The 26964-nt window shown below is 36.2% G+C and overlaps 1 protein-coding gene across 1 annotated transcript; it reads left to right on the plus strand.

Moving 5' to 3' along the window:
- slc6a6a (solute carrier family 6 member 6a) lies at positions 1-25566 on the plus strand. Its single transcript, XM_079897747.1, has 14 exons — positions 1-138; positions 6145-6374; positions 7204-7338; positions 11780-12014; positions 12090-12222; positions 14775-14909; positions 15004-15107; positions 15230-15354; positions 16192-16304; positions 18359-18496; positions 18583-18685; positions 20817-20917; positions 20999-21169; positions 22121-25566. Exons 2-14 carry the CDS (start codon positions 6146-6148, stop codon positions 22274-22276), a joined length of 1878 nt encoding a protein of 625 aa, XP_079753873.1. The 5' UTR covers positions 1-138; position 6145; the 3' UTR covers positions 22277-25566.
- The last annotated feature ends 1398 nt before the right edge of the window (positions 25567-26964 follow it).

Genomic DNA, 26964 nt, shown 5'->3' on the forward strand with positions numbered 1-26964 from the left:
ACATGCGCTCCCATATAAGACAGAAGTCGGGGGGAGAGGGCGTAAAGATTATTTCCCTTGCATTGTAGCCTCACCACAAGAAAGAAGACAAAAGAACAAGAGACTCGGACAGACTTGAGCAATAAATTCCATTGTCAGGTGAGTGACACCTTGCAGCCATCATGACAGTGGAGGCTGATTAAGCGCATCTTTATGTGTACATCTTATTTATGTTTCAAGAACTCGTTTATTTTTGTCTAAGGCAGAAACACAGTCTTTTTTTCAATTAAAATATATATTTAAAAATTCAGTTTGATTTGCATCTTTGAGAAGCACATTTTTATGTGTAGATTTATTTTTATTTTTAAACTAACTCATTTTTTTTGTACAATAACGACACCTGGTCTCTGCTTTAAATTTAAAAAGACTTAAAATATTTTCCTATTCAACAGTTCTAAATAGAAAATAAGATTTTTTTTTTTTTTTTTTTTTTTTTTTTTTTACACATAGCCTACATTATCCCTATGTTTCAGGTTTCTGGCATTGTATTGAAGCTTTGTGTCTTAGTTGCGCACAAATGTTCTTTCTGCCTAAGTGCTCTCACAGGCTTTGCAAGATCAATGTCATTAAATATTAAATGCATATCAATTTATTTTAGATGCACCGTAATTAAAGCTTAATTTTAAGTACTGGTTAACAGTGTACCAGTCTAATACATCTCAGGTGACTGACAGCACCCTCAGGACCATCACAGAGCATCATCCTCATAGCGCGTGCTTTAACCGGTCAATAAAATGTAGGTTAATGTGAATTTATTCGGCACTGTTCGTGCATGTAAACACTGACACCGCCTGGAGATGGATCGCTCTCAAACCTGTCATGTGGGTTCGTCAGACACAATGTAGGTTATTGGGACATAGTCACGATTTTAACTTCTTATGTCCATTGGCCTGGTGGTGTGGTAAATGCAAAAACCCTCGTTGATGGATAATGCATTAGAGACATAATTGGTTCACAAAAGCATGTTCATCTTTTACTCTGGCTCATGCAATGTCGGGTTTCCAAATTAAACACTCACAAAAATGTAATTTCATTAGGAGCGCGCGCCGAAAAATTAGGGCACGTGCGTGATATTATTCAGGTTTCATTTTGAGACCAGACAGGTTTAGATTTAAGCATGATATGCCGTGCTTGTCTTCACTACTTGATATATTTGTGCCACCATCAATACCTACTGTGGCAATGTCATACACTTGACTATGATTGTCATATTCATGAACTTCAAAGAGTACCAAGGTATGTGGTTACACTTTATTTAAAGGTATCACTGTTACAGTGTAGGCTAATTATATATTTAACTACTGAATATAATAAATGAACAACATTACTTACTATAGGGTTAGGTTAGGGTTTGGTTGCATGTAATTATGCATAATTTACTGTTATTATGGTAAGTGTATGTAACATATGTAACAAGGACACTTTAAGATAAGGTGTTACCAATATGCTATAGAAGTGCCATTGTAAAAAAAAAAAAAAAGTAATATAATTGCACCATGTTTTACAACTGGTTCTTTTTTAATCCCTATCCTTTACTGATGTTGTACATAGTTGGCAACGTTTTCTGCTCATACTTAAAAAGGTAAATCACTGTTGGAATGACTAGACAACAGTGAACTTCATAGTGTCTGACCTTCCATAATTAATGATGTTAGAGTAGGCTAAATGTTGTCGTTTGTGTTTATAAAATCTCATTTGCTTTATGAGGTTTGGCGTTCGAATACAAATGGACATTAGAGCATTAAAGCTTTTATCCCCATTCCTTTGTGTATTTGAATACATCCAATATTATGTTTCACATTTGATAGTATAAAGAGTGTAATTTATAACCTTCAGGGGTTTTAAACAGCTGAATATCCAGACAATGTTATTTCTCAGCTTGTGGCCTTCTGATACGTTGTCTCATTCTTCTCTGCTCTTGACACTGGTTGATTAAACATGCATTTGCATAGCTTGTTTTGATAGTGAGCTATCATTGTTTATCTATATCAAGGCTAATGAGAGGTCTGGGCATGTTTAGAAGGTCATTATTGGGGTCAAGATTGAAAGCTGAATGTGATTGAGATAGCGGAGCTGTGAACCTGAAATATGTCTTTGCTCATGGCCAAATCTACACTGGGACAACAAAGGGCATTTAACTAGTAGAGTTACTAGTTGAGGATCTTATACAACTGAAACAGTTTCAAAGTAGCTTAACAACATTAACAGGAAATGAATGATGCTGCTGTATTTAGACAATAGTTTCATTATTCAGTGTGAGTGTGTGTTGAGTGTTCACAATTGTATTTCGGTTCCCTTGGTCCTTTTGGTCTGGACCAAAAAAGAAAATTTAAGATACAAAACAAAAAAGATGGCTTTTATTACGTATATTTTGCGAAGGGACTTGTCGAACTTCCAAAACAATGCTGTGTTTTGGGCTAAATGCGCTTTCTGTATGTGCGTAGTCTACATATGATGGTATTTTGACCAGCTGAGAACTCGTGAAGAGCTTATAAAATGTGTGAAGGAGTCAAAACACACACACAAATGAAGATTTGCTGCGAGGAGATGCCGTTCTGATGCCTGTACCGAACTGTGATGGGTAATATCGCGACTATGATGAGAAAAAACAGATATGCTTGAGCATTCTGTCCTTTTTAGGGTTGCATCTTGTGATATCATGTCCTGTTTTTGGTTCGTTTACATGTCTTTGGTTCATGTTGAGTTCATATTACATTCAACTGTGCCAGAGTTCATTTGGAAGCGGACGAGACTCATCTTTTCAGCGTCTCAGTCCACTTGTTTGGTGCGCATCAGGGATCAGATGGAAAGTTCACACTTATTCATTTGAACTGCACTAACAGAGCAATCACACCAGGGTTCGTTTTAATCCATCCAAACCTGCCAAGTGTGAACACACCCTAATGTTCATTCATTATGAATCAAGTTCAATTCAGCTATAAGCAGCTCTACTGAAGACAGTAATGTCTTTATTCAGCTCGTCAGTTCAATGGCACTTCAGTTCAGTTCAATAACTTAAACTTAATCAGTTTTGAAAAACTTTCAGCTATAAAGCAGAAGACAATAGTGTCATTATTCAACTCAATTCAGTTTAAGTTGAATTATTTTATGGTGTTTTACTGATCTAACTTTTCGGGTCAGAGGAATGTGAGGGCGCACATCTCAGTGTTTGGCTCGGTCGTTGACATCGCTTACAATAAATAATGACACACTGCTTGTTGTTCAGATGAAATAACAGAATTCTTTGTGATTTTATGGTTTGTCGGAATCTCTAAAAATAACACAAGATTAGTCTACATTGGGATTCAAAATCGAATTTACAATCAAAACAAGTTTTAGCAATTTTGAAAATGTTAAACCAAGAAACAGAATGAATTAGAAATATTTAATATTCTGCACTTTTTCTAGATCACTAATAAAATCTAAGTAAATTTCAGATCAAGATGCTCTTTGGATCCTCTTTTAAATTATGCTGGAGAACCCGATCATCAGGTTTTGTTCATGTCCCAGACAGCAACATAGTGTCGGCCCAGATCCGGCCCACATCTGGTATGTGTGGATTCCACGTGTGCCAGATGTGGGCCCGGATCTGGGCCGACGCTATGTTGCTGTCTGGGGTAGCTCCATTGCTCCTGTAGGTAAAGCAAAAGAGAGACCAAGAAAAAACTAAGACATTTTCAAATTCATATGCATTTTCAACTCAACTTTGCATTATGCTGATCATATAATTTGTAATAAAAACAGTTGTATTAACCTGTCTTATCTGTCTAGGCTTCATCAGAAGGTTGTTCCATAATTCGGAGTCAGTGCGCTTAGATAAGTCCTGATACACTCTTAAAAATAAAGGTTCCCAAAGGAGAAATGTGCTCTCCTTTGGCAATGCAACAGAAGAACCATTTTTAGTTTAATTCCTAATGAACCTGTCAGTGATCCAAAAGAACCATTTTTTCCCTTAATATAAAGAATATAAAAAAAAATCTAAAGAACTTTCTCTACTATAAAGAACCTTTTGTGGAACGGAAAGGTTCTTAATGGAACCATCAATGCTATAAAGAAGCTTTATACTTTAAGAGTGAAGGAAGATAAAAAGCAGGATGCTAGTAAGTCATGTGCTGACCTCATACTAATAAAAATATATATTTGCAAATGGTATCAAACCTCCAAACATATAGAGAAAAGGGCTCTGGCTAACCTGGACACGTGTACTGGAGTGAGTTAGTTTATCAGCATCTGTGTTTGAGTTAGTGTGAGTTTCAAACAGGATATCAGACTGCACCAGCTTCCTGCTAGCCTGACTCGCATTACTCTGATTAAAGACAGGCTAGGAACACTATACTGGTGTTTGTGTGAAAACCACAAGCACTGAAACGTTTTCTGTATGTAGCTGCATCGTTCACTTTACCTGAAATGTAATCTTAGTTGTATACGTGTTTGATTTTGAGGCTACTGTGTTCTTTAAATAATACCTAGGGATGTTTTTGCATAAGCTTTGAGCAATCAGCATTGAGATTTGCAGATTTTTCGAGCTCTGGCTTCTAGATCTGTCTTATATAACAGTGCATGTTTTGCAAAGTCTCAGAGGATGTCATTTTTTTTATAGCTCAAACTTTCTGCTTATTTACTTATTCTTTCCTTGTGGGTCTTCATAAAGCTGAATCCAGATGAATCACACACATTTAAACAGACATTTATGATACACTACTGTCAAAAGTTTGTGGTCCGTAAAGTTTTTTAATTGATTTGACGTCTTTTCTGTTCCCCAAGGCTGCATTTCTTTGATCAAAAACACAGTAAAAACAGTAATTTTGTGAAATATTATTACAATTCAAAATAAGTGTTTTGTGTTTTCTATTTTAATATATGTTAAAGGTGCATTGCGCAACATTTCATGTTAAAAATACCCGTTTTTCTAACCCATACATGCTTAAACAATTGCCTGATGGGCTGAATGAGCCCTTCTCTGATCACTGCGATTGCCTCTATAATCCTGTACAGTAAAATAAATAAGAGGGATTCGGGACGGAATTTGAGACTGGGCGTGACGTCATGTGCGTTCACGCTCACCTGGCTATGTCTGGCAGGTTTGTGTATTCGCCGCCATTCTCCGTATCAGCGAAGACAACTCGAGCGACAAAAGTAGAAGATGGATTCAAAGAGACCGGCTTGTAGTCCATTCCAAACCCCAACGCAAACTCCACGTAAGACAAAGACACATGCGTGTGGTCCATGAGCGTGCACACCTCTGGTTGCAGTTTTGCTTGTCGCCAGAGGGGGCATAGTTCTGCAAAAACTCAGAGACTTGCGCAATGCACCTTTAAAGTGTCATTTATTCCTGTGATCAAAGCTGAATTTTCAGCATCATTTCTCCAGTCTTCAGTGTCACACGATCCTTCAGAAATCATTCTAATATGCTGATATGCTGCTATAAATGCTATGCTAAATAGATGCTAAAATACTCTATCCTGATCATTTTCAATACTTGCAATTCCAACTCCTGACTCGCTACAGTGGTTTTGATGAAACAAGATGGTTTTTATACTGCCAAGGGCGTGGTGAGCTGGAACCTGCTTACGTCACTTACCTCCGCTTACGTCACGTACCGCAAACATCCAATAGGAAAATTCAACTGCAGTAGCCACCGTTCAACCTGAAGAGGGCAGCACTCAGACGTTTTTACACCATATACTGTAGAATTAAAACACTTTATACCCAAATGTCAAAAAAGTTACTCGAATCAATGAACAGCTCTAATAAAGCCCCATTCTTACAGATCATTAACTAAAAAAAGTTGGTTTAGGGTTTAGTTACCCTTTAAGAAACATTTCTGATTATTATCAATGTTGAAAACAGTTGTGCTACATTATATTTTTGTCGAAACCGTGATTTTTTTTTTTTTTTTTTTTTTCAGGATTCTTTGATGAATAGACGGTTTAAAAGAACAGCATTTTCTTTTGTAAAATTATAAATGTCTGTCTTTACTGTGACTTTTGATCAATTTAATGCATCCTTGCTCAGTATTCATTTCTTCAAACGTCTCTATCAAACCTTTTGATAGGTACTGTATATCATTCTCAACCCCTTCCGCTCTCTCTCTCCTGTACTCAGTATGGCACAGAAGGAGAAGTTGCAGTGTCTCAAAGACTTCCATAAGGACACATTGAAGCCGTCTCCTGGCAAGAGTCCCGGCACGCGTCCGGAAGACGAGGCAGAGGGCAGAGCACCACAGCGGGAGAAATGGGCCAGCAAGCTGGATTTCGTGCTCTCTGTGGCCGGAGGTTTTGTTGGTTTAGGCAACGTTTGGCGTTTCCCGTACCTCTGCTACAAGAATGGCGGAGGTGAGTGTTATATGTGTAATATGACAACAAAGATAACACTTTTCAGTCTTTGTGAACTGTAAATATGTCACATGCAAATAAGAGCTTGTGACATTAATACCTTTGAGCTCATTGCAGAATATTGTTTTGCTGGTTTACTTAGTATTTCACATATTAATGTATTATATTCTGTACTGTGCTAATGAATATATGTATTAAAAACTATATAGTATCATACTATTTATAGTATTTATTATTATATTTATTAATTTGAATTAGCTTTTATTTTTACATTTTCAGTTTTAGTAATTTTATGTGCTTTTGTCATTGTATTATTTTTTATCTATTATTTCTATCTAGCTTTAATTTTTATTTCAGTGTTAGTTGTAGTAATTTGAGTTCTTACTTTTTTTTTTTTTTTGTTAGTTGTAAAGGCAACATTTCTAATCTTAATAAGTTAATATTTAAGATTATACCATGGTCTGTCTGAATACTCGACTCTGATTGGCTGGAAGGTGTGCAATAAAGGTAGTTCCAGTCAGTTTAATCCCCATTCTATATTAATGCGCTGTTTTCATTGAAGCGCACACACACATATGTTGCTGTCAATCGCACACAGACAGCGAAGATCGCACTGCGCACACACAAATAGAGCTCCTGAATGTGCGCAGTGCGATTTATTTATTTATTGCAATTAATTAAAACAATTTTTAATAGTTTTAGTTAACAATAACAACACTGGTTTTAGGTTCAATACAAGTTAAACTACCAATAACATCTGTGACACTGTTGATTACTATAATTGTAATTTAAACTGGTATCTTAAAACCTGGTCTTACCTGTTTTCCAGGTGCATTTCTCATCCCCTACTTCATATTTTTGTTTGGCGGAGGGTTACCTGTCTTCTTTCTGGAGGTGGCGCTCGGCCAGTTCACCTCTGAGGGAGGAATCACCTGCTGGGGGAAACTCTGCCCCATTTTCACTGGTGAGACAAATATATGGATCAAGAGAGAGATAGAGAGAGTGAGGGGAGGACGAGACAGGTGATATTTAATGACTCATCGGGCTCAAGCACATTTTAATCAGCATAAGTCATATTTCACATTTCGACCAATCAACATGGCCGTTACTGTGATGCGCTTCGAGTCTGATTGGCTGCTGAGGTGGCTTGTTAAACCGATCTTCACTCTGACCTGTTTTCAGCATCTGCTGTGGTTTCTGAGCAACACTGGAAGACGCTGTGTTCTTTTCAGATGCGTCGTCGTGTTCCGATTCTGCATGTGTGTGAGCAGGATGCGGGTCACTCGTACACACACACTACATGTGCGATTAATTCCCCATCATTTGTTTGCTTTCCGCCGCTCTCTGCTTCAGAGTCCTTTCCGCATTTGGACATGTATTCTGATCTCCATGGCAACAGCCGTGAGAGGTGACTGAGATGCTTTCGATGGGATGTCCTCCGGTGCCGCTCAGAGATATTCTGCTCGGGAGCCAAAATGGAGTGGTTGTGTTAGGATGAGAAAGAACAGGGCAGGAGGAGTTTCTTAGAGGAGGGCTTTTCAATTTTTAGATGCCGTTTTCATGTATTAGGACCTAATTAATACTGTGAAAAATAATCTTATAATTTTTTTAAGTATTTACTTTCTAATAAATTACATTATTTCATTTTTTCGACTTACTCTAGACTAGTACTGTGTAATGCATTAGTTTATTATTTATTTAAATCAAATTCATTTTAATATTTTTTTATTTTAATACATTTTAATCAGTTTATTTTTTTAGTGACTTATTTTTATATGACTTATTTAAGTCAAATGTTTTTATTTCTGTAGTTATATAAAAACATTTGATTAAAATAAATAAATGAAAATGATTAAAAAAAAATTAAAAAAATTTAAATCAATTTATTTATTAATTTTAATCAAATGTTTTTATTTATTTATTTTGATTTAAATAACAATATATTTATTTATTTTAATCAATTTATTTTAATGTAATGTATTAATTTATTGTCCAGTTATTTAAATACAATTTTATTTATTTATTTAAATTAACTTTTTTATTTTATTCAAATTTATTTAGTTAGTTCGTTAAATTAATCTGACTTTTCCACCCCCTCATTTTGATAACCCCTGTCTTAAAGGATATTTGAATTATTTTGGTGCCTGACCTCTATATAGCTACACACATGCACGGACATCGCTCACGTGGATGGGTTTTATTTAGCACATACCAGTGATATTTCTTACACCGTGAGCCCATTGTCCCCTTTCACCCAATGATTATGTTCTTAGCATCAGCGGCAGCTGACCGATCTCTGTTGAGCACACACACACATCTACAAATGAAGTCCTGCTCTTGCATATACTCAAACGCACGTTTGGCATTCTGTTGTCAGCTGTCACAGTGAGCTCCTGGCACCGCAGAGCGAGCTTGTGGCACTTTGTATTAATTATAGCATAAAACTGGCATTCAGCCCTTTGACTGCCCTCAACCCTAGAAAAATACAATTTCAGACGCAGATGTGTCAGAGCCAACAGGTGAAGGTTCATTGCTCTGAGAATAGAGTCGTTTCAGCTGTGTTTGGCTCATTAAAAGAATGAGAACACAGTGGGTCTGTCTCATAAAGTCTCACACTGTGCTCCGGTCTGCTTAGATGTGGCACCTCTCCTTTAACAAGCCACATGATTTGAGACATCACTCATGTCTGTAACACAAAGAGTGGCAAGTTACATGCTGTGCAAGTAGATGCTTGTCTTATCATTCATGACCAGCTCTAATCTTGGCAGATTAATGTTTTAATGTTAATCTGTGTTGTTAATACACTGTTAGTTCCAGTACAGCACTACAGATTGCTTAGAGAGTAAGTTAGTTAGCTGGTAGTCCAATCAAAGTGTAGCTTCACCAATTTTCAACCCGCTTTGTATTGTTACAATGTCATAGCATATGTAAATGAAAAATGTGTACTCGTTCTCCATAATGCTTGGACCGAGAAATTCACTTTATTTGTCAGCAAAGTCCACCAGATGATAGTGTTATTAACAAAACAGTTATTGTAAGGGTGTTTTATCACTGAAAATTGTATCTTACTATGTCTACTCTTTAAAGGGGTGGTATAATGCCCTTTTCACAAGATGTAAAATAAGTCTTTGATGTCCCCAGAGTGTGTATGTGAAGTTTTAGCTCAAGATACCCCACAGATATTTTTATATAGCATGTTAAAATTGTCACTTTTTGAGGGTGAGCAAAAACGCACCGTTTTGTGTCTGTCCCTTTAAATGCAAATGAGCTGCTGCTCCTGGCACAGGGGGCGGAGCTTCAACAGCTTGCACTCACGCAGACATGCACTGAAAATTTCGAAAACTTTTAGCCTTTTATGTTCAAACCGAAGTCAGACAATGATGGAGAGACTCAAGAAGAAGTGACAACATGTAGACAACATTTCTGACTGGTTAGTTGATGAATTTATGCAGCCTATGTGTAGTTATCTTCTAGTCATTGATTAGCATATTCTGTCTTGATAATCTATAAATCGTGTCCCGGGGGCGGGGTTTATGTAAATTTTAGGGTTAATGATGTCACTAACCCGGGAGGAAGCTTGTGTAGTCTCTACCAGCCGTTTGTTGTAGTCCTTAAAAAGTGATTTCTAAAAAAGCAAATATCTCCCTTTGCTTTGAACTTTGAGCGTTGTAACTTTGCAGATGTTGTTTATGCTCAAACAGCAACATTACACACTAACTAAAGTTAGAAAAGTGAAATCATAATCAACCACCCCTTTAAACAGCATAGTGGTAAAAACTGAACACTATGGCAACAGCTTTCTTGTACGCGACAGCTTTGTTTCGGAGGGTTGGGGGTGGAACTGACAGAACTGCAGTTTCTTTCAGTTTTTCCCCTCCGTTTGGCCTAAAACATTGTGTTTATGGGCATCCAGTTTGAAAATGTTGGCACAGGGGTTTTTCAGATTTTCCGTTGCAGTGTTCTCTCCATATTTCTGATTCTTTGCAACCTTTAGTCACTGGCTACAACACGCTGGATCCTTCACTGGAAACTGAAAATAACTCACTCCCGCTAAACATTTACTCTTTGAATTCTTGCACCCGGGAACAATACAGTCTCCATTATGACTAAAAGTTTGCTAAGGATTATTTTCTACTAAAGCAAGGAGTTATTTGACTCTGGTAGGTGGGAGTGGCCTTGGATGGCAACATGCCCAGTGCATTATGGGTAGTTCTTTCTCTTTTTTTCTCTTGTCAGGTAGCACTGATTTACATTTTTTCACCTTTCTACTATAAAGGCAGCCACATTTTAATGAAATTAAAATTTCATTAAAATGAAATTTCTCTTTCTTTATAAACATGAAGTCATACTCATTTTACTTTCATAATGTGACATTTCTTAATGAAATAAATGATTAATTGAGAAAAAATATAGCGATACTTGATTTTATCCATTGGGGTATGGTTGCACTAGCTGTGCGTAAGTTAGCTGTTGTGCTTCTAAATATTTGAGCATTGAACCATACGTATAAACTAAATATTTAAAGAAGTAGGAGTAAAATAGCAGATCGCTTAAATTAGATCAGTGAGCTCATGTTTTACCCAACAGACTTGTCTTAGGACATGATTGATTATGTTGACATTTAACATCATTTACAGTACATTTTATAAGAGAGAATATTATAAATTATTACTTAGTGGCTCTCAAGCATGAAACCAGACTAAACTAAACACTTAAATCAAAACAAAATAGTAGCAAATTTTTTCCAGTTCAGGGTATTAGTATTATAGTAGTAGTACATATAGTTTATATAAACTACAATTCTTTCCAAGTTTTTTCCAGTTTTGTTATTTATTTGAAAGAAATTGATGCTTTTATTTATCAAGGATGCATTAAATTTGAACAAAAGTGACAATAAAGACTTTTATGTTACACAATATTTCTGTTTCAAATAAATGCTGTTCTTCTGAACTTTCTGTTCATTCCTGAAAAAAAAAATGTATCACAGTTTCCACAAAATATGAAGCAGCACAACTGCTTTCAACGTTGATAATACTCAAATCAGCATATTAGAATGATTTCTGAAGAATGGAGTAATGAAAATTCAGCTTTGATCACAGGAATAAATTACACATTAAAATATATATAAAAAAGAAAACAGTTATTTTAAATTGTAATAATATTTCATAATATTACAGTTTTTACTGTATTTTTGATCAAATAAATGCAGCTTCTGTTATCATTAATTTAAAAGTAAAAAAAAAAAAACTCCAAACTTTTGAAAAGCTAGTGTAAATAGGTGGTGCAACCCTATCATTTAACAATTTCTTTTTGTTTGTATAATTTTGACTAATCACTGAAGAACTGTGAACAGTAAGTGAATACCATGTGTATTAAGAAAGTAAATGTTGCTTTCACGTTGACAGGAATCGGCTACGCCTCAGTGGTGATCGTGTCCCTGCTGAACATCTACTACATCGTGATCCTGGCGTGGGGTCTGTACTACCTTCTGCAGTGTTTCCAGCACGAGCTGCCCTGGGCCCGCTGCAAGCACAGCTGGAACACGGAGAACTGTGTGGAGGACACCGTCCGCAAGAACAAAACCCTCTGGCTCTCCACCAACACTGTCAACTTCACCTCGCCGGTCACCGAATTCTGGGAGTGAGTATCGCGCGCGGGTGTGTGTCCGGGACGGACGCTCTACGCCCGTTCTCATCACTCTGATATCGTCTGTAGGCGGAACGTCCTCAGCATCTCTTCAGGGATCGACGAGGTCGGCGGTCTGAAGTGGGAGCTGGCGCTGTGTCTGCTGGCCGTCTGGATCGTCTGCTTCTTCTGCATCTGGAAAGGAGTCAAATCCACCGGCAAGGTGAGCGAGAGGACGAGAAAAGTGACTCATTTTCAAAAAGCAAGCATTACACTTTTAGAAGTGTCAAAGTTTGTACCCCCACATTTTTGGAAAGTGATCATTATATTTTAAGAGCGCAAATTGTAGCCGAACACATAAAATGACCAAGTAGAAGCTTGCAGCCAACCTTATCCTTTAAAATAAATCAGACTTTGCATCATTCATATTATATTTATTTATAATATTACCCAAATTATCAGGTAGTCCCTATAACCTTGCTGTAAAGCCTTGGTTCCTTTGGATGTTACCATATATCTGATTACAGAAGTAGCTGAGAACAATAACATGGTCAGATATAGTACTGTATGATTTATATTAGGGCAGCATGATATCATTTCAGCATCAACATGGTGATAGTAGGATAGTAGGAATCGTAGTTGATCCGTGATCCGTATGGACCAGGCCATATGGCTCAGAATGCATGTGATTCATGGATTAATAGCAAAGTTTATCCATCATAGAGTGAAAGTTTATCATTTGCAAGTCCTGTCAGTTTAAACATTCAAGCGACTTGAAAGCATTCAAGCGCAAGACGTGAACGAGAACTCAATTCGGAACAGCAAATTCAGTTCTTATTATCTTCTTTTTCATGCAAAATTGTCTCAAAACGTCTGTCTCAGCGAGTATCCTCATAAACACAGTCACTTGTGTCTTAAGTGAACGTAAACAATTTAAAAAGAAATCGGATGTGTATCATTATATTTGATCAGTGCATTAGCTCTTAAAGTAACAGTAGCCTAATATATCTGCTGCCATCTGTGTCATTAATGTTAATCACGCAACAAAAGACAAAAACAAAATCATTCTTGTAGCTTTAACAAAGAATATTATATTTAATTTATGTAATTTTGTGTTATTTTACATTTAATTTAAAGTTCTGTACCTAAATACTGTTAGACTTGCCTGAAAAACATAAAGCACAGTTTATTTCATTTGTATCTTTGTTCTGTTGTATGTATCTATGCTTGTAATTTGTTTATTTTCTATGCAGATACACTCCGCTACAAAATCATCTCAATCATTCTAGAATGATTCATTCTTTCCAAATAGAGCTATTCAAGTCATCTGGTAAAATTTTCATATCTCAATATATATAGCAGAAAAACAAAATATTGCAATGTCAGTTTTTTCCCCAATATTGTGCAGCCCTAATTTATACGAGATTATCGGATTCCTGTTTACTTGGAATACTCCAGATTTAACATGCTAACATACACAATGCAACATGCATATTTGCAGTAAGCAAGCTAAAATATGACACACAACTCAATAGATACTTGCACAAGCACAGTTTTCTTTTGCTATTGGTCTTTTTTCTATTGTAACAGAAAGTAGGAACAGGACATATTGAAGAGCGAATGTACAATAAATAAAAAATGATTTTTGGCCCATTTTCCTGGAAGAGAAAGCCTGTATATTTTAATTGCACCTGCTTTGCTAAATTAATTTTGTCTACTTTTTTATACCATTCATACACCACCATTCAAAAGTTTGTGGTCAGTAAAATTTCTTAATTTTGAAAGAAGTCTCTTATGCTCACCCAAAGGCTGCATTTATTTAATAAATAATACAGTAAAAACCAAAATATTGTGAAATATTATTACCATTTAAAATAATGTTCTATTTTCTATTTGAATATATTTTAAAATGTAATTTATTCCAGTGATGCAAAGCTGAATTTTCAGCATCATTACTCCAGTCTTCAGTGTCACATGATCCTTCAACTAATTTGCTTCTCAAGAAACATTTATTATTTTGATCAATGTTAAAAACAGTTGAGCTGCTCAATATTTTTGTGGAAACAGTGACTTTTTTTTTAAGATTCTTTGATGGATAGAAAGTTAAAAAGAACAGCATTTATTATAAACAGAAATATTTTGCAACATTATAACGTCTTAAATGTAAAAATGAAAAAGAAAATATTCATATTTATTTTGAATAAAACTATTAATTTCTTTTAAAAAATCCCAGACCCCAGACTTTTGTAAGATGGTGTATAGATTTATTCAAAGCTAATGGACATGAACTAAAAACCACAAACAAATGTTTGATTTTATGGGTTTTTTAAAAGATTCAAGGTTTTCTAATTGAAATACAAGTACATCATGTGAAACACCACAGCTGTCATAAGACATCCCAAGATAATCAAGGCTTTGCACAGTCATCTAAATTAAAAGAAAGGCATTTTAGTGGTGCGCATGATCTAGTAACTGTGTAGGATTATAATCATGGACACACACTGAGCCTCATTCATTAAACACGAGCAGAACGGATTTCTGTGTAAATCAAAGAATGACTAATGAAAGAATGATTTTGTGGCAAACGAATTACACAAAAATCGACTTGTGTTTCATGGAAAAAGGTCCAATGTGCACTTTCAAGCCTTCATTTCAGAATTTGTAGCTATGTGGGTTTCATTTGTGAATATGGATTGCTTTCCGTAGGTGTATAATTATTTTATTTTCATAATGGAAATCCATGAACGCTCTGCCCTTTTCTCTCTCTGTCTGTAGGTGGTTTATTTCACAGCGACGTTTCCCTTCCTCATGCTGATTGTGCTGCTGGTTCGTGGTGTGACTCTGCCTGGTGCCGCCGAGGGCATCAAGTTCTACCTTTACCCCGATCTGACCCGCCTAAAGGACCCTGAGGTAGAGAGACGGAGAGAACAAAATCTCTGTACATTGTTATTTTTCATTTGAAGCAAACTGCAATCTCTCTCTCTCTCTCTGTGGACTGATTTAGGTGTGGATTGATGCAGGCACGCAGATCTTTTTCTCATATGCTATTTGTCTCGGTGCAATGACATCACTTGGAAGCTACAACAAGTACAAGTATAACTGTTACAGGTGAGGGCCTGCTGTTGTGTGTTACCAATTATAAATGCATGTTTTATATGTTTATAGCTATATGCTGTGTCTATTTATTGTTCAAACATCGCGCGTGTGTGTGTGTGTGTGTGTGTGTTTAGGGACTGCATGCTGCTCGGGTGCCTGAACAGTGGTACCAGTTTCGTGTCAGGCTTTGCCATTTTCTCTGTCCTGGGGTTCATGGCACAGGAGCAGGGCGTGGCCATCGCAGACGTGGCCGAGTCAGGTAATCCTCAGGGTCAAAGGTCACCAAATCTTTTCACAAGGAATACTTTCAATGAGAGGAAGATGTGAATATTCATTTAAGATTGTGATCAATCTAATGTATTATATTTTATTTGAAGCTCTTTTAGCAGCATTTGTGGCTGCTAAAAGTGTCACTATATATATATATATATATACAATACCAACTGTTTTCTCGCTCTCTCATCTATCCGACAGAGAACTGACACACAAAGTTACCCTCAGCCACTCGTTTTATTTGCTCCGGATGAATATTGTTGGTGTTACAAGGCTTGAATTTCGGCGACAGATTGCGCACATTGCATATAATTTTACCCATTCCCGCAGATTTTATGCTCACACCTAAAGTGCACACACATAAAGCCGCCTCTCAGTACTAAATTTATGTTTTTTTTCGCTGCTTATTGCCCTTAAACAGTCAAATACACACAAAATAATGTCAAAATGCCGGTCTTGGCGAGTATTCACGTAAACACAGTCAGTTATGTTTTAGGTGAAAGTAAACAGTTGAGAAAGAAAACGTATGTGTAACAGTATAATGGATCTGTGCGTCAGGTCTTAAAGTGACGGCAGCCTAATAAACCTGCTGCCAAATTATGAGATAAAATTAAAAATATCTATATGGCAATTTTTTCCCATGGAATTGATGTCAAAATTGTGGCCAGTGAAAATGTTGAGTGGCTAGTAAGTTTGGAAAACCACTAGCCACAGTGGCTGGTGAGCAAAAAAGTTAATGACAAGCCCTACATATATATTATATATGTATGTATATACACTCACACACTCTTTTAATAATATATGAATTACTTCTGTCTCTCAGGTCCTGGTCTGGCCTTCATCGCGTATCCAAAGGCCGTTACAATGATGCCACTGCCGACGGTCTGGGCGATACTTTTCTTCATAATGCTTCTGCTGCTGGGCCTAGACAGTCAGGTTAGATCAACACAAACACACACCTACACTTTCCGTTGCTCTTAAATTAAAGGGATAGTTCATCCAAAAATAATCATTTAATCCCACTAATGACTGACTGACTGAATGACTTTCTTTCTTCTGCATGATAAAGAATATATTTTTCTTTTTTATTTCTTTAAGAAAAACATCTAAGACAAAGTTAACACCAAAACATAATTGAGAACTCCATTAAGTCTCCAGAGCTAGAAAAGAGCAGTAAAAATGTCCTCTGCGTGGTGTGACATATGAGTGTCTTGGTGTTGGAATGAAAGACCGCAAACATTGAGATGGTTAAGCCAGAAGATCATAAATATACAGCATAGTGTTCAGTCCTGATGTGAAACATCATCTTTCTGCGGCTGTGAGCCAGCGTTGAGGAATTACACTGCTATATTTCGGGCTGCCTCCCACAAACACACCCTCACACACACATATCACGAGACAGTGAAGTTATTCCAGTCTCATATGACTTGCTGAAAAGCCAATGTGTGATGGATCACATTTCCTTTTGCATATGTGTGTGTGAAATTACACCTACATCACACAAGCAAACACACTAAGAGCAACAACAGGACATAAATAAGTTTGCCATTGTTATGAATGTCATTTACTCTCCAGCGGGCAATAAAAAGAATTATAAACCCTCAGATTTTCCACAGTTCAGGGTCAAATAAGGTGGTGACCTGATGCATAAGCTGACACCATTGTTCATTCATTAAAACACAACCTCAGATGACTCCAAGAGGCTTGTCCCTGTAAAGCAGTGTTTCGAAATGCTCGAAACGGTTGACCAATCACAACAGTGGTCCAGCCGACAAATCAGAGAGCTTTTCGGAAGAAGGGGCTTCATAGAGACAGGAACTAAACAGAGCGTTACTGACAAACTGGGAAGAGAGGAGCTGCAACAATGGAGAATATGTGAAAATGTTTTTGAACATTCAAGCATGAAAACCTGTTCTAGTAGATCCAAAAAAACAAAATCAAGGCTGCTTCCCAAATTGCATACTCTCTTGAGGAGTAGTAATAAGTGTCACTTCCACTACAAAATTTAATTATACAAAAAAGATACAACAAAACAGTTAATTAAAAAAAAAATCTCAAGACTAAACTAAAAACATTTGAAAAACAAATTGTTATTATGCATTTCCCCCCCTTCCTACAGTCAAAACTATGATTAAAACAAAAACTGTGAACACTAACAATGCTGTACTGTTGGTCACTAGTAGGCGTCTGTACTGGACTGCAGTATTCAATGTATCACATGACCTATGCTTCACAAACATTGGTATTGTCCAAATAACATCACTTCTCATTTGCATTAGGTTAAATGGTCGCTTTGTTCTGTAAATCACTTGTCAGTATGAACACATCTTTATAATTGTATTGTCACTCTAGGCCTTAATTAGACATGATATAGCAACAAGTGACAAAAGCTATCTATTCAATGTTTTTTGTGGAATAGATAGAATAGTTAAGTTAGTTTTGTTGTAACCAAACGGTCATTTCACCTGCTTTTACATGAATATATATTCTATATTAAATAAATAAATTGAAATTAAGCTGAAATGAACTTACATAAAATATAAATATTAGATGAAAAACTTAAACTTAAATGATTTTTTTTTTTTTTTAAATAGGACTTCTAAAATAAAAGTATTTAAATAGAATTAAACAAACAAATACGTTTTTTTTCTAAACAAAATAAAATGTCAAAAGCCCATAACAAAATGACCACATTGAAAATGAAAACAGAAAAAAAAAAAAACAGACTCAAAATAACTTTAAGTTTAAGTACTAAAATGACTAAACTGAAATATAAATGAATTATATAGAAAAAGATATATATATATATATATATATATATATATATATATATATATATATATATAAAATGACAAAATTACTTATTATAATTACAAAAATATCAAAATAACAGGAAATAATAATAAATACTATAATAGATAAGTAATACTAAAATAACACTGTTACTTAATTCCAATTCCAACATGTTTGTGTGGGTTTTCTCCGCACAGTTTGTAGAAGTGGAGGGTCAGATCACCTCGCTGGTGGACCTGTACCCATCCCTCCTAAGGAAGGGATACCGGAGAGAAATCTTCATCGCTGTTATCTGCGTCATCAGTTACCTGCTGGGACTCACCATGGTCACTAAAGTAAGTGTCAACGCTGTGGATTTCACCCCTCCTGCAGTGTCTGAATGCTGAAGGTCCATATGTCTCTCTCTCTCTCTCTCTCTCAGGGTGGCATGTACGTCTTCCAGCTGTTTGACTACTATGCCGCCAGCGGTGTGTGCCTTCTCTGGGTTGCATTCTTTGAATGTGTTGCAGTAGCCTGGGTTTACGGTAAATACACACTAGATAAGGTTTCAGTAATCAATGTTGGCCTCTAGAAAGAAATAATGGCAAAATATTTTGAACTAATGTATTTTTGAACAAAAAATTAAGTGGTGACCAGTTACAGGATTTAAAAAAAATCGTATTGCTATGGTGTTTTTGGTGACAGAATGAATTCTTAATTTTAAAATATACTAAAATAGAAAATGGTTATGTTAAATTGTTGTCATATTAGCGTTTTTCACTATATTTTTGATCAAATAAATGCGTCCATGGTGAACATACATTTCTAAAATCATCATGTTGATACATAAAAGAGCTCATTAACATGTTTTGCATGACATACTCAGATATACAAATCATCACAAAATAACTGAGGTTAAAAGGTAGTTGAGTGTGAATGTGACCTTTTAAGAGCCATTTAATCAAACACACTGTAAACAATCACACACACACACACACACACACACACTATATGCTCTACTTATTATATGGGTGTCTGTCTCTTTAAAAACAGATGCTGCTGTCACTTGTGTTTACAGCATAAATACTGAGCTCATGCGTCTTATGATCTGTGCATTAAGCTCATTGAGGTTACTCAATCAACAGTCTAACAGTGTTTGCTGAGATTAATTTGATATAATCTTATTTAGTCTTATATAATCACATCAGTCCTCTGGGCTTATATCAGATCTCTCTTTTTAGTCATGACTGGCCCCACATGAAATCAGCATGTTTTTCAGTGCTGATTGTTGGGAAAAATCGTTTGGCCAGCTCAATATCATTTAAAGTTGCTGTATGTAATTTTTTGACTGTACTAAAGCATTAAAATATCATAATGTTTGCAGATATTTAGGAAACATGCTAAGTTCACATACTTGTTTCTCTGAAAATCAATGCTACAGACAGTTATTTTACTCTGAAATGTGCGTTCCGTGTCCGAAAGTTTTTGTTTTGATCTGTGTGAATCCGCCCACTGCCAATTTACCCAATAGTATTTTGACACCCAGGGTTACCAGTTGGTGGAAAACACAATGCATTGCAGCCATGGAAGCCAGCAAATGAACTGGCTTACCTGACCTAAAAAGCCTTGGCATTGATCTAAAAATCTCTATGAACGGGAGCATATTAAAATGCGGATGAATCAAGTGATCAGCTTGCGTAGTAACTTATGTAAATCTCTTCGCCCTTCCATTGTCAATTTTGCTCACTCCTGTTGCATGTCCTCAATCTGGAAACCCGCGTGAGCATCAAGTCTGAGCAGGAGGGGGCGGGAGAAATAACGATCTCCGATAGTTTGAATTTGGACTGCAGTACCCATTTCAACCACTAGCTGTCAATATTACATACTGCACCTTAAAACTCTATTGGGCCCTATCATACACCCTCGACGCAAGTGTTTTTTGCTAGTTTCAGCCCGACGCAGTTATCATTTTCATGTCCTGCGCCACGTTGTTTAAATAGCAAATGCATTTGCGCCCATCTGTTCGCCCATGGGCTGCTGGTCTGAAAACAATTTAGCTATTTTGAGGCAACTAAAATAGACTGCGCCATTGACCGACTGAATCCTGGTCTAAAGTCAATGACGCAACAGAAAACATTATTTTTGTTATTTAAAATGTGCGCCTATAGGCACACTCGTACACTCTGCTTATACATGCCAAATATTAAAAATAAAAGGTTTACAATGTAAAAGATTATTATTGTGTACATAAAGATATGGTGGAATTGCTTTAACCTCGCGCACGAGCAGATCCGTTTGCTCTCTTGAGAAGCGTTGAGTCTTTCAGCTAGCAAATTCCACCATGTAAATAGCGAATCTGCCATGGCGCGAGCGCAACTGTCTTTTGGGAATGGGAGATGAGACTCTGATTGGTTTGTTGCACGTTACTCCCAAAACACACCCATTCCTCATTAAGAGAATAGAGACAACCCTTTTAGACCATGCGCCGGGCACGCCGACCATTTTTCCTGTCGTTAAACTAGCAAAAGTGGATTCAGATTCGCCATAAGTGAACTTGCGCCACACGCTTTAGACCATGCGCTTAGATCCTTAAAATAGGGCCCTATGAGTTGAGATGTACAGTTACTAATGATCAATACACAACTGTCAATTCTGACTGCATGTGTTCATTTGTAGGGGCTGATAATTTCTACGATGCTATAGAGGACATGATCGGCTACAGACCCAACAGCTGGATGAAATGGAGCTGGATGCTGATCACACCCGTCCTGTGTGTGGTAAGTGTGTGAACGCAGTTTATGCTTGAGAAATATGGCCAGCAGCAAAAGGTTGTGACTATTCCCATCTTTCTATTTCAGGGTTGTTTTGTCTTTTCACTGGTGAAGTACAAGCCGCTCACCTATAACAAGCTTTACAAGTATCCTGATTGGTCTGTTGGATTGGGTTGGGTTCTTGCACTGACTTCTATGATTTGCATCCCGATGATGGTCGTCATCAAAATCATCCAATCAGACGGCTCCCTGATAGAGGTGAGAAGGTCATATACTGTATATAAAACATGTCAGGTTGATTTACTGTTATGCAAAGCAACATAACATACACATCTAGTGGCATTATTGATCATTCTTTTATATTAGGAAAGTACAATATATCTGTGATGATTAGGGAAGTTAGGGAAACATTTGTGTCCCTTAGAATAATTTGAAAGAAATTAATACTTTTATAGAAAAATATTTGTAGAAATTTTACATATATATACTGTATATAAAGTAGTGTGATTTAAAAAATAACTAATTAATCGCACAAGTAATTTTTGGAAAAATAATTGATAAAATATATAAAAAGTAATTTATATATATAAAAAGTTTTTATGAAATATTATAACTTATTTTTTATTTTAATTTTATTTACTTTTTAGGAAAAAGTTCATATTTTCTACTTCCCCTCTATAATAAATGTATAAAAAATTGGCAATTTCAATTTTTTTCAAGAAAATAAATGTATCAATCATATTTTAATTCATTTTCGTATTGTATCCATAGATAATTTATAGAAAAACTAGTCATTCTAGTTTTAAAGATATAATAACTTTCTAATGTACCCATAGATAATTTATAGAAAAACTAGTCATTCTAGTTTTAAAGATATAATAACTTTTTTATTGTAATTTTATTTCACTTTTTCTTAAATATTCTCTTCATTTTTAAGAAAAAAGTTAATTCAGACTTTTCTACTTCCCTCTATAATTTGAATTCATAACCTGTATTTCTTCTTTTTTTTGTTTTAGATTTAATGTTTATACTAAATCTGAAATAAAAAGGCATTTTTAAAATAGATTTATAATATCATCCATTGCTCAAATTCTAGGCCATAACATAAAGAATTTAACATGATAACTGCTAGTTATTTTTATCACTGCATTTATCATTTTGATAATAATCTTGAAAATGCACTCAAATCAATGAATGCGCTGTGTTTAGCGGATCAAAGCGGTGGCGGCGCCCGTTAAAGGAGGCGCGAGCTCTCGTCCGAAGGAGTACGGCCTGAAGAACAGCGAGCTGCTTCACCCTCTGGACCCCAACGGCATCCACGTCTTCACCAAACACACACACACCATCGTAGAAACTACTATGTGAGACTCTCTAAGAGAGATTCCCATATTCTCCTGCTCCTGTCCTCTCCTATGGGAGATCCCGTTTTCCTGTGTTGTCCCTCTCTCTTCCTCTCTGTTCCTCTCTCTCGCTCTGCACTAGTGCGTTTTTACGAAATGATCTTATATCCATATATCTTTTTTGCCATGTAGGATTTGTATTCTGATTGTAATCACTGGTATTAGCATTAATGCTGATATTGTAATAACCTGATGTGAGCTTTAGCTGTCTGGGGCGGTTTGTTTAATCTGTAGTGCAGTTTCACATTAAACCGTGTCCTAATCAGGAGCGACACCGGATTTACTATCATATCAATCGGAGTTTTAGTCCTAAACAGCCTCGATGAGAGATTTTGCTTTCGGTCCTGTCACTCACAGCGAAATCCCATTGGTCCAAAATCTTGTTCCACATAGATTTACATAAAACATAGGTTATATTCTTATTGCATTTCACTTTCTATAAGGAGTTTTATTGTGGAAATCGTGTTGCACCTGTTTAGGACACAATTCATCAGCAGAGAGAGCGAGTTTTAGCTTCATTTTAGGAAAAAAAATTAAAACAGCAGCGAACTAAATGTGACATTTAGCTCCGTCCGTCAGTGGTTGTGGCTGTAACTCTTGTACGATGAGGTTCTTAAATGTTCTTGAAGAAAAATGAATGTACCTCCGCTTCGGGCGGATGCTGTGCACAGTCATGCACACTCACATGTAAGACATAAGCAAACCTTAACGCTCTGTCCTTTCAGTCTCTCCTTGAACTATAGTGATCACTGCCATCGCACACATCGAGTTCCTTTAACACTGTAGGCAGCTCTGTTCACTAATATAAGTATCATTTGATGCACTATTATGAGCGTCATTCACTGTAAGCTGATCCGAGAGCTGATGATTATCAACAGCCGTTTGGAAGCACTTTACTAGCTCTTCATGTACAGCGAGATCCGAAAGTCTGAGACTATGGCTGTGTTCGAAATCGCATTCACTATTCCCTACATTACTCCACTAATATAGTCCACTTGAAGGAGTGAGTGAAGACGAGGACGACACTGAGTGCGACGGAAGGGCTGCCGCTTTCGCAGTTTGTGCTTGCTGTTTAATATACAAAACTAGCAGCTCCAGTAGTAAGATGAAAATAAACCTTAACTAAACAGTTTAATCATAATTTTAAACCGAATTTATACCTGTATGATATTATGCTGTACCCACATTGGACCAGCGGTTTAGAAAATGGATGAATGGAAGCTGCGGCGCCATCTTCTGGTCAGACACGGGAATTCATTCAGCGCTTGACTCTCGCAGTGCATTATGGGTATTCTCTAACCGATGAGTGCACATCAGTTGTACACTCGTTATTGTGGGATTGGATGAGTGCACTATGGTTCCGGACACCACTTCAAATGGCTGTCTCCTCAAATAGTGCACTTTTTAAGGGTATGGGAGCGATTTCGGACACAGCCTATACAAGTCAAAATGCTTCTATATATTTTATTTTTATTTTTATTTTAACATTTTTTTAAATCTTAAAACTTTTCTACTTCCCCCTCTATAATAAAAAACTGCTAACTTCAGGGAATTTCTACTTTTTTCAAAAAAAGAACTTGATCAATCTTATTTTAATCATTTGGTATTGTATACATAGAGACTGGTTTTCCAAAAAAATATTTGAGAATTTCAATTCATAAAAAAATGATTTTTTTTGTTTTTAGATTTAATGTGAATGCTGGTGAAATGTGTGTATATTTATTTATCAGATTGTTTTCATTGTGAATTGTACTAGGCAGACTTAACCAATAAGCAAGGTAAGCTTAGGGCCCCAACAAATACCCAGAGGCCCGTATAAACCAATTTGACAATGAATATTTGACCTTTTATTTAGAAATGAAGAAAAAATGGTTGTTTTGACTGCAAAAAAAGGGGTGCATAGTTTGGCGTGTTGGGGCCCCATACCAGGAACTGATTAGGGCCCCCAAATCACTGCCCCTGATCAGCATAAAAATTTGAGGAAAAAAAGCTGACATGAACAAAACCTGATGAGCTAAAGCACCTTGTGCTACAATGTACAAAGAGTCACATGATCAATGTCACTACTAATGAACTTGCTAAGTTAGATTTTGATTGCCACACGTTTCAGACTTTTGGAGGCCGCTGTATATCACATGATTCAACACAGCCAAACCGCTCGTCATCATAAAGCCATCAGCTTTCAGAATGAGCGCAGGAAACCTGGGCTTTATGTCCTTGCACAGAGACACTGCCATTTCCCTCTCTGGACTAAAAATGAGATTGTTTCTTTAGCCTTAAAACGTCTAAATAAATATTCAAGCTAATCACCAACAGCAAAGAACTGCCCCTGATAATGCCTCTGTGTCCTTTACCTTTGACCATCCAGCCCTCCATAAACACCATCCTCAAGGTCGACCCTCTCCGACCCCAATGTCTTTGTACACATCAGGGCTGCGTTCGAAATCACACACTTCCCTACTATATAGAAGGCAAAAAACAGTATGTGACATATGAAGTATGTCCGAATTTACAGCACTCATAAAAAAGTACCCAGATGACCTACTAGTTCCGGTGAGATCCTGAAGTGTGCTTACAATGGACACTTTACTATCCCATGAGGCTACGGGAGAGGATTTGTGAATGGAGGTGACGCGACACAACTGATAATGACAACAGGGCGAATGTATGTACGTCCGGATTACATACTATATGGACCATACTTTTTAACGCTCACAAAGTTAGTATTTATTCAAAATAAGTACCTACTCAAGAGAATATGCGATTTCGGACGCAGCCCAGATCATCCAACCTGACCTATGACCCCTGAACCCTCACCGATCTTGAGCTATCCATTAACTAAGCAAGTGTTTGCTCATTTGTAGTATTTTCATTTATCTGAAATTTGCCTTTTTGTATTTAACCATTTTATACTGTACCTGATGTGATTGGTCATTTGCCTATATTTTTTCTGAACGTATTCAGAAATTTATATTTAAACGTTGATTAGTTGTCAGCCTAAAAGCAACTAGCAGTGTGCAATATTTGTAAACAACGGGCTTTGTCCATTTTTATTATAATTTCAGCTGGAAAATACTGTAATATGATGAAAACAAGAAGTTTAAGATGAAATTTTTCATTCACATTTTGCTGTACTATAAGGTAACTTGATTAAACAAAAACAAACGAAAAATCTTGTAAAACCAAAGTAGTTTTGTGACAGACCATTCTAGATGCATATTGCATCTTTCAGACAAAATAAAAATGTCCAATCTTGGTATGTGTTTGTGTAAAGTCTGTTCAGAATTGTGTTTACCTGCTTTGTTGATGATCTGGACCAGGACAAGCTCACATCACAGTGAACCCCAATGGAATTCTTCTTTTTTCATATCAAAGATTAAACTTGGCTGATAAATCAAGTGTGTGATTATGACTTTGAACACAATGAGCTTAAGCGACTCACTCTTTTACAGCTGATTTAACACATAAACAAGAGTCATTTTTAACAATATATAAATTCGACATTTTGGAAGTCAAATCCTCCGCACTCTCGCGCTCTCGAGCTCGTCATTTAGTCAGGTTATTTGAACATTGATTCAAGATTCATTTCGACCAGACCTTTGAATCAGCGAGTTGTATCTTGATAAACGAGGCAATCGGATTATAGCCCAGTTCACGAATAAAACATTCAGTGCAATTAGTGAACCAATTCAACGGGTTAAAGAATTAGATGTCAAATGCTCCGGACGCTCGAGCTCCGAGTCTGAACCGAGGTTGAGCTCGAGAGTGCGGAGGATTTGACTTCCAAAATGACGGATTTTTATATTTTTTTACTGTAACCAAGTAATATTTAGGTTATAAATGACTCTTGTTTATGTGTGAGAAATTCTCTTGTGAGAAATGACCAATTCTGAGAGTTGATTCAAGACTCTTTCCCACTGGATCACCGAGTCCTAGCTTGAAAAATCCAATTCATGATGATTCATTCCTTGCAAATCTATTTGTGAATGAGTTCAACAGGTTCATTAAAAATAATTGACTCATCACGAATCGGACATCAACAGTCACCTCTCGGAGAGGAATGTGTATTTTTCTGAAATGTAGAGGAGTAAAAAGTAGCCTAATATATTTTTAAAATATAAAAAGCATTAATATACTCTATGTACAAAATTAAATATGTACTGAAATACAGTAACAAAATGAATGTTACTGTCCCAGGGAGTGGAAAAGTTAAGGAGAAAAATATATATATATATAAAAAAATATTTTATTTTAAAAAACATGTATTTAAATAAATTGATACATTAGATTAAAATAAAATGATTTTATTTAAATAAAAACAACGTTTGATTAAAATGAATCAAATTTGATCTAAGTGAATAAATGCATTTGATGAAACTAAATAAAACCTGATTTAAATAAAAATAAAGCAAGCATAGTATTAAAAAGTCAAATAAAATTGTATTTAAATAAATTTGATTAAAATAATTTAAATGAATAAAATACATCTAACAGTACAGTACTACAGTGATGCACAATGATTTAATAGAAACTAAATATTTGACATTTATAATATTGATTATTCAAAGTATAAATAGGGTCTTTATACATGAATATAGCTGTTACATTTTAGGATAGGGGACTCCCACAAGGATGCATGGCATCTAAGAGATT

Source organism: Squalius cephalus (genome assembly GCF_949319135.1).
Source record: "Squalius cephalus genome assembly, chromosome: 16".
In the NCBI taxonomy this organism is placed as follows: domain Eukaryota; kingdom Metazoa; phylum Chordata; class Actinopteri; order Cypriniformes; family Leuciscidae; genus Squalius; species Squalius cephalus.

What these genes read in the sequence shown, in the direction of transcription:
- slc6a6a (XM_079897747.1), top strand. Translation starts at nt 6,146, where the DNA reads ATGGCACAGAAGGAGAAGTTGCAGTGTCTCAAAGACTTCCATAAGGAC. An exon ending in TGCTGGGCCTAGACAGTCAG is followed by an intron (nt 16,305 to 18,358) that starts GTTAGATCAACA and finishes TTCTCCGCACAG; the next exon opens with TTTGTAGAAGTGGAGGGTCA. An exon ending in GACTCACCATGGTCACTAAA is followed by an intron (nt 18,497 to 18,582) that starts GTAAGTGTCAAC and finishes TCTCTCTCTCAG; the next exon opens with GGTGGCATGTACGTCTTCCA.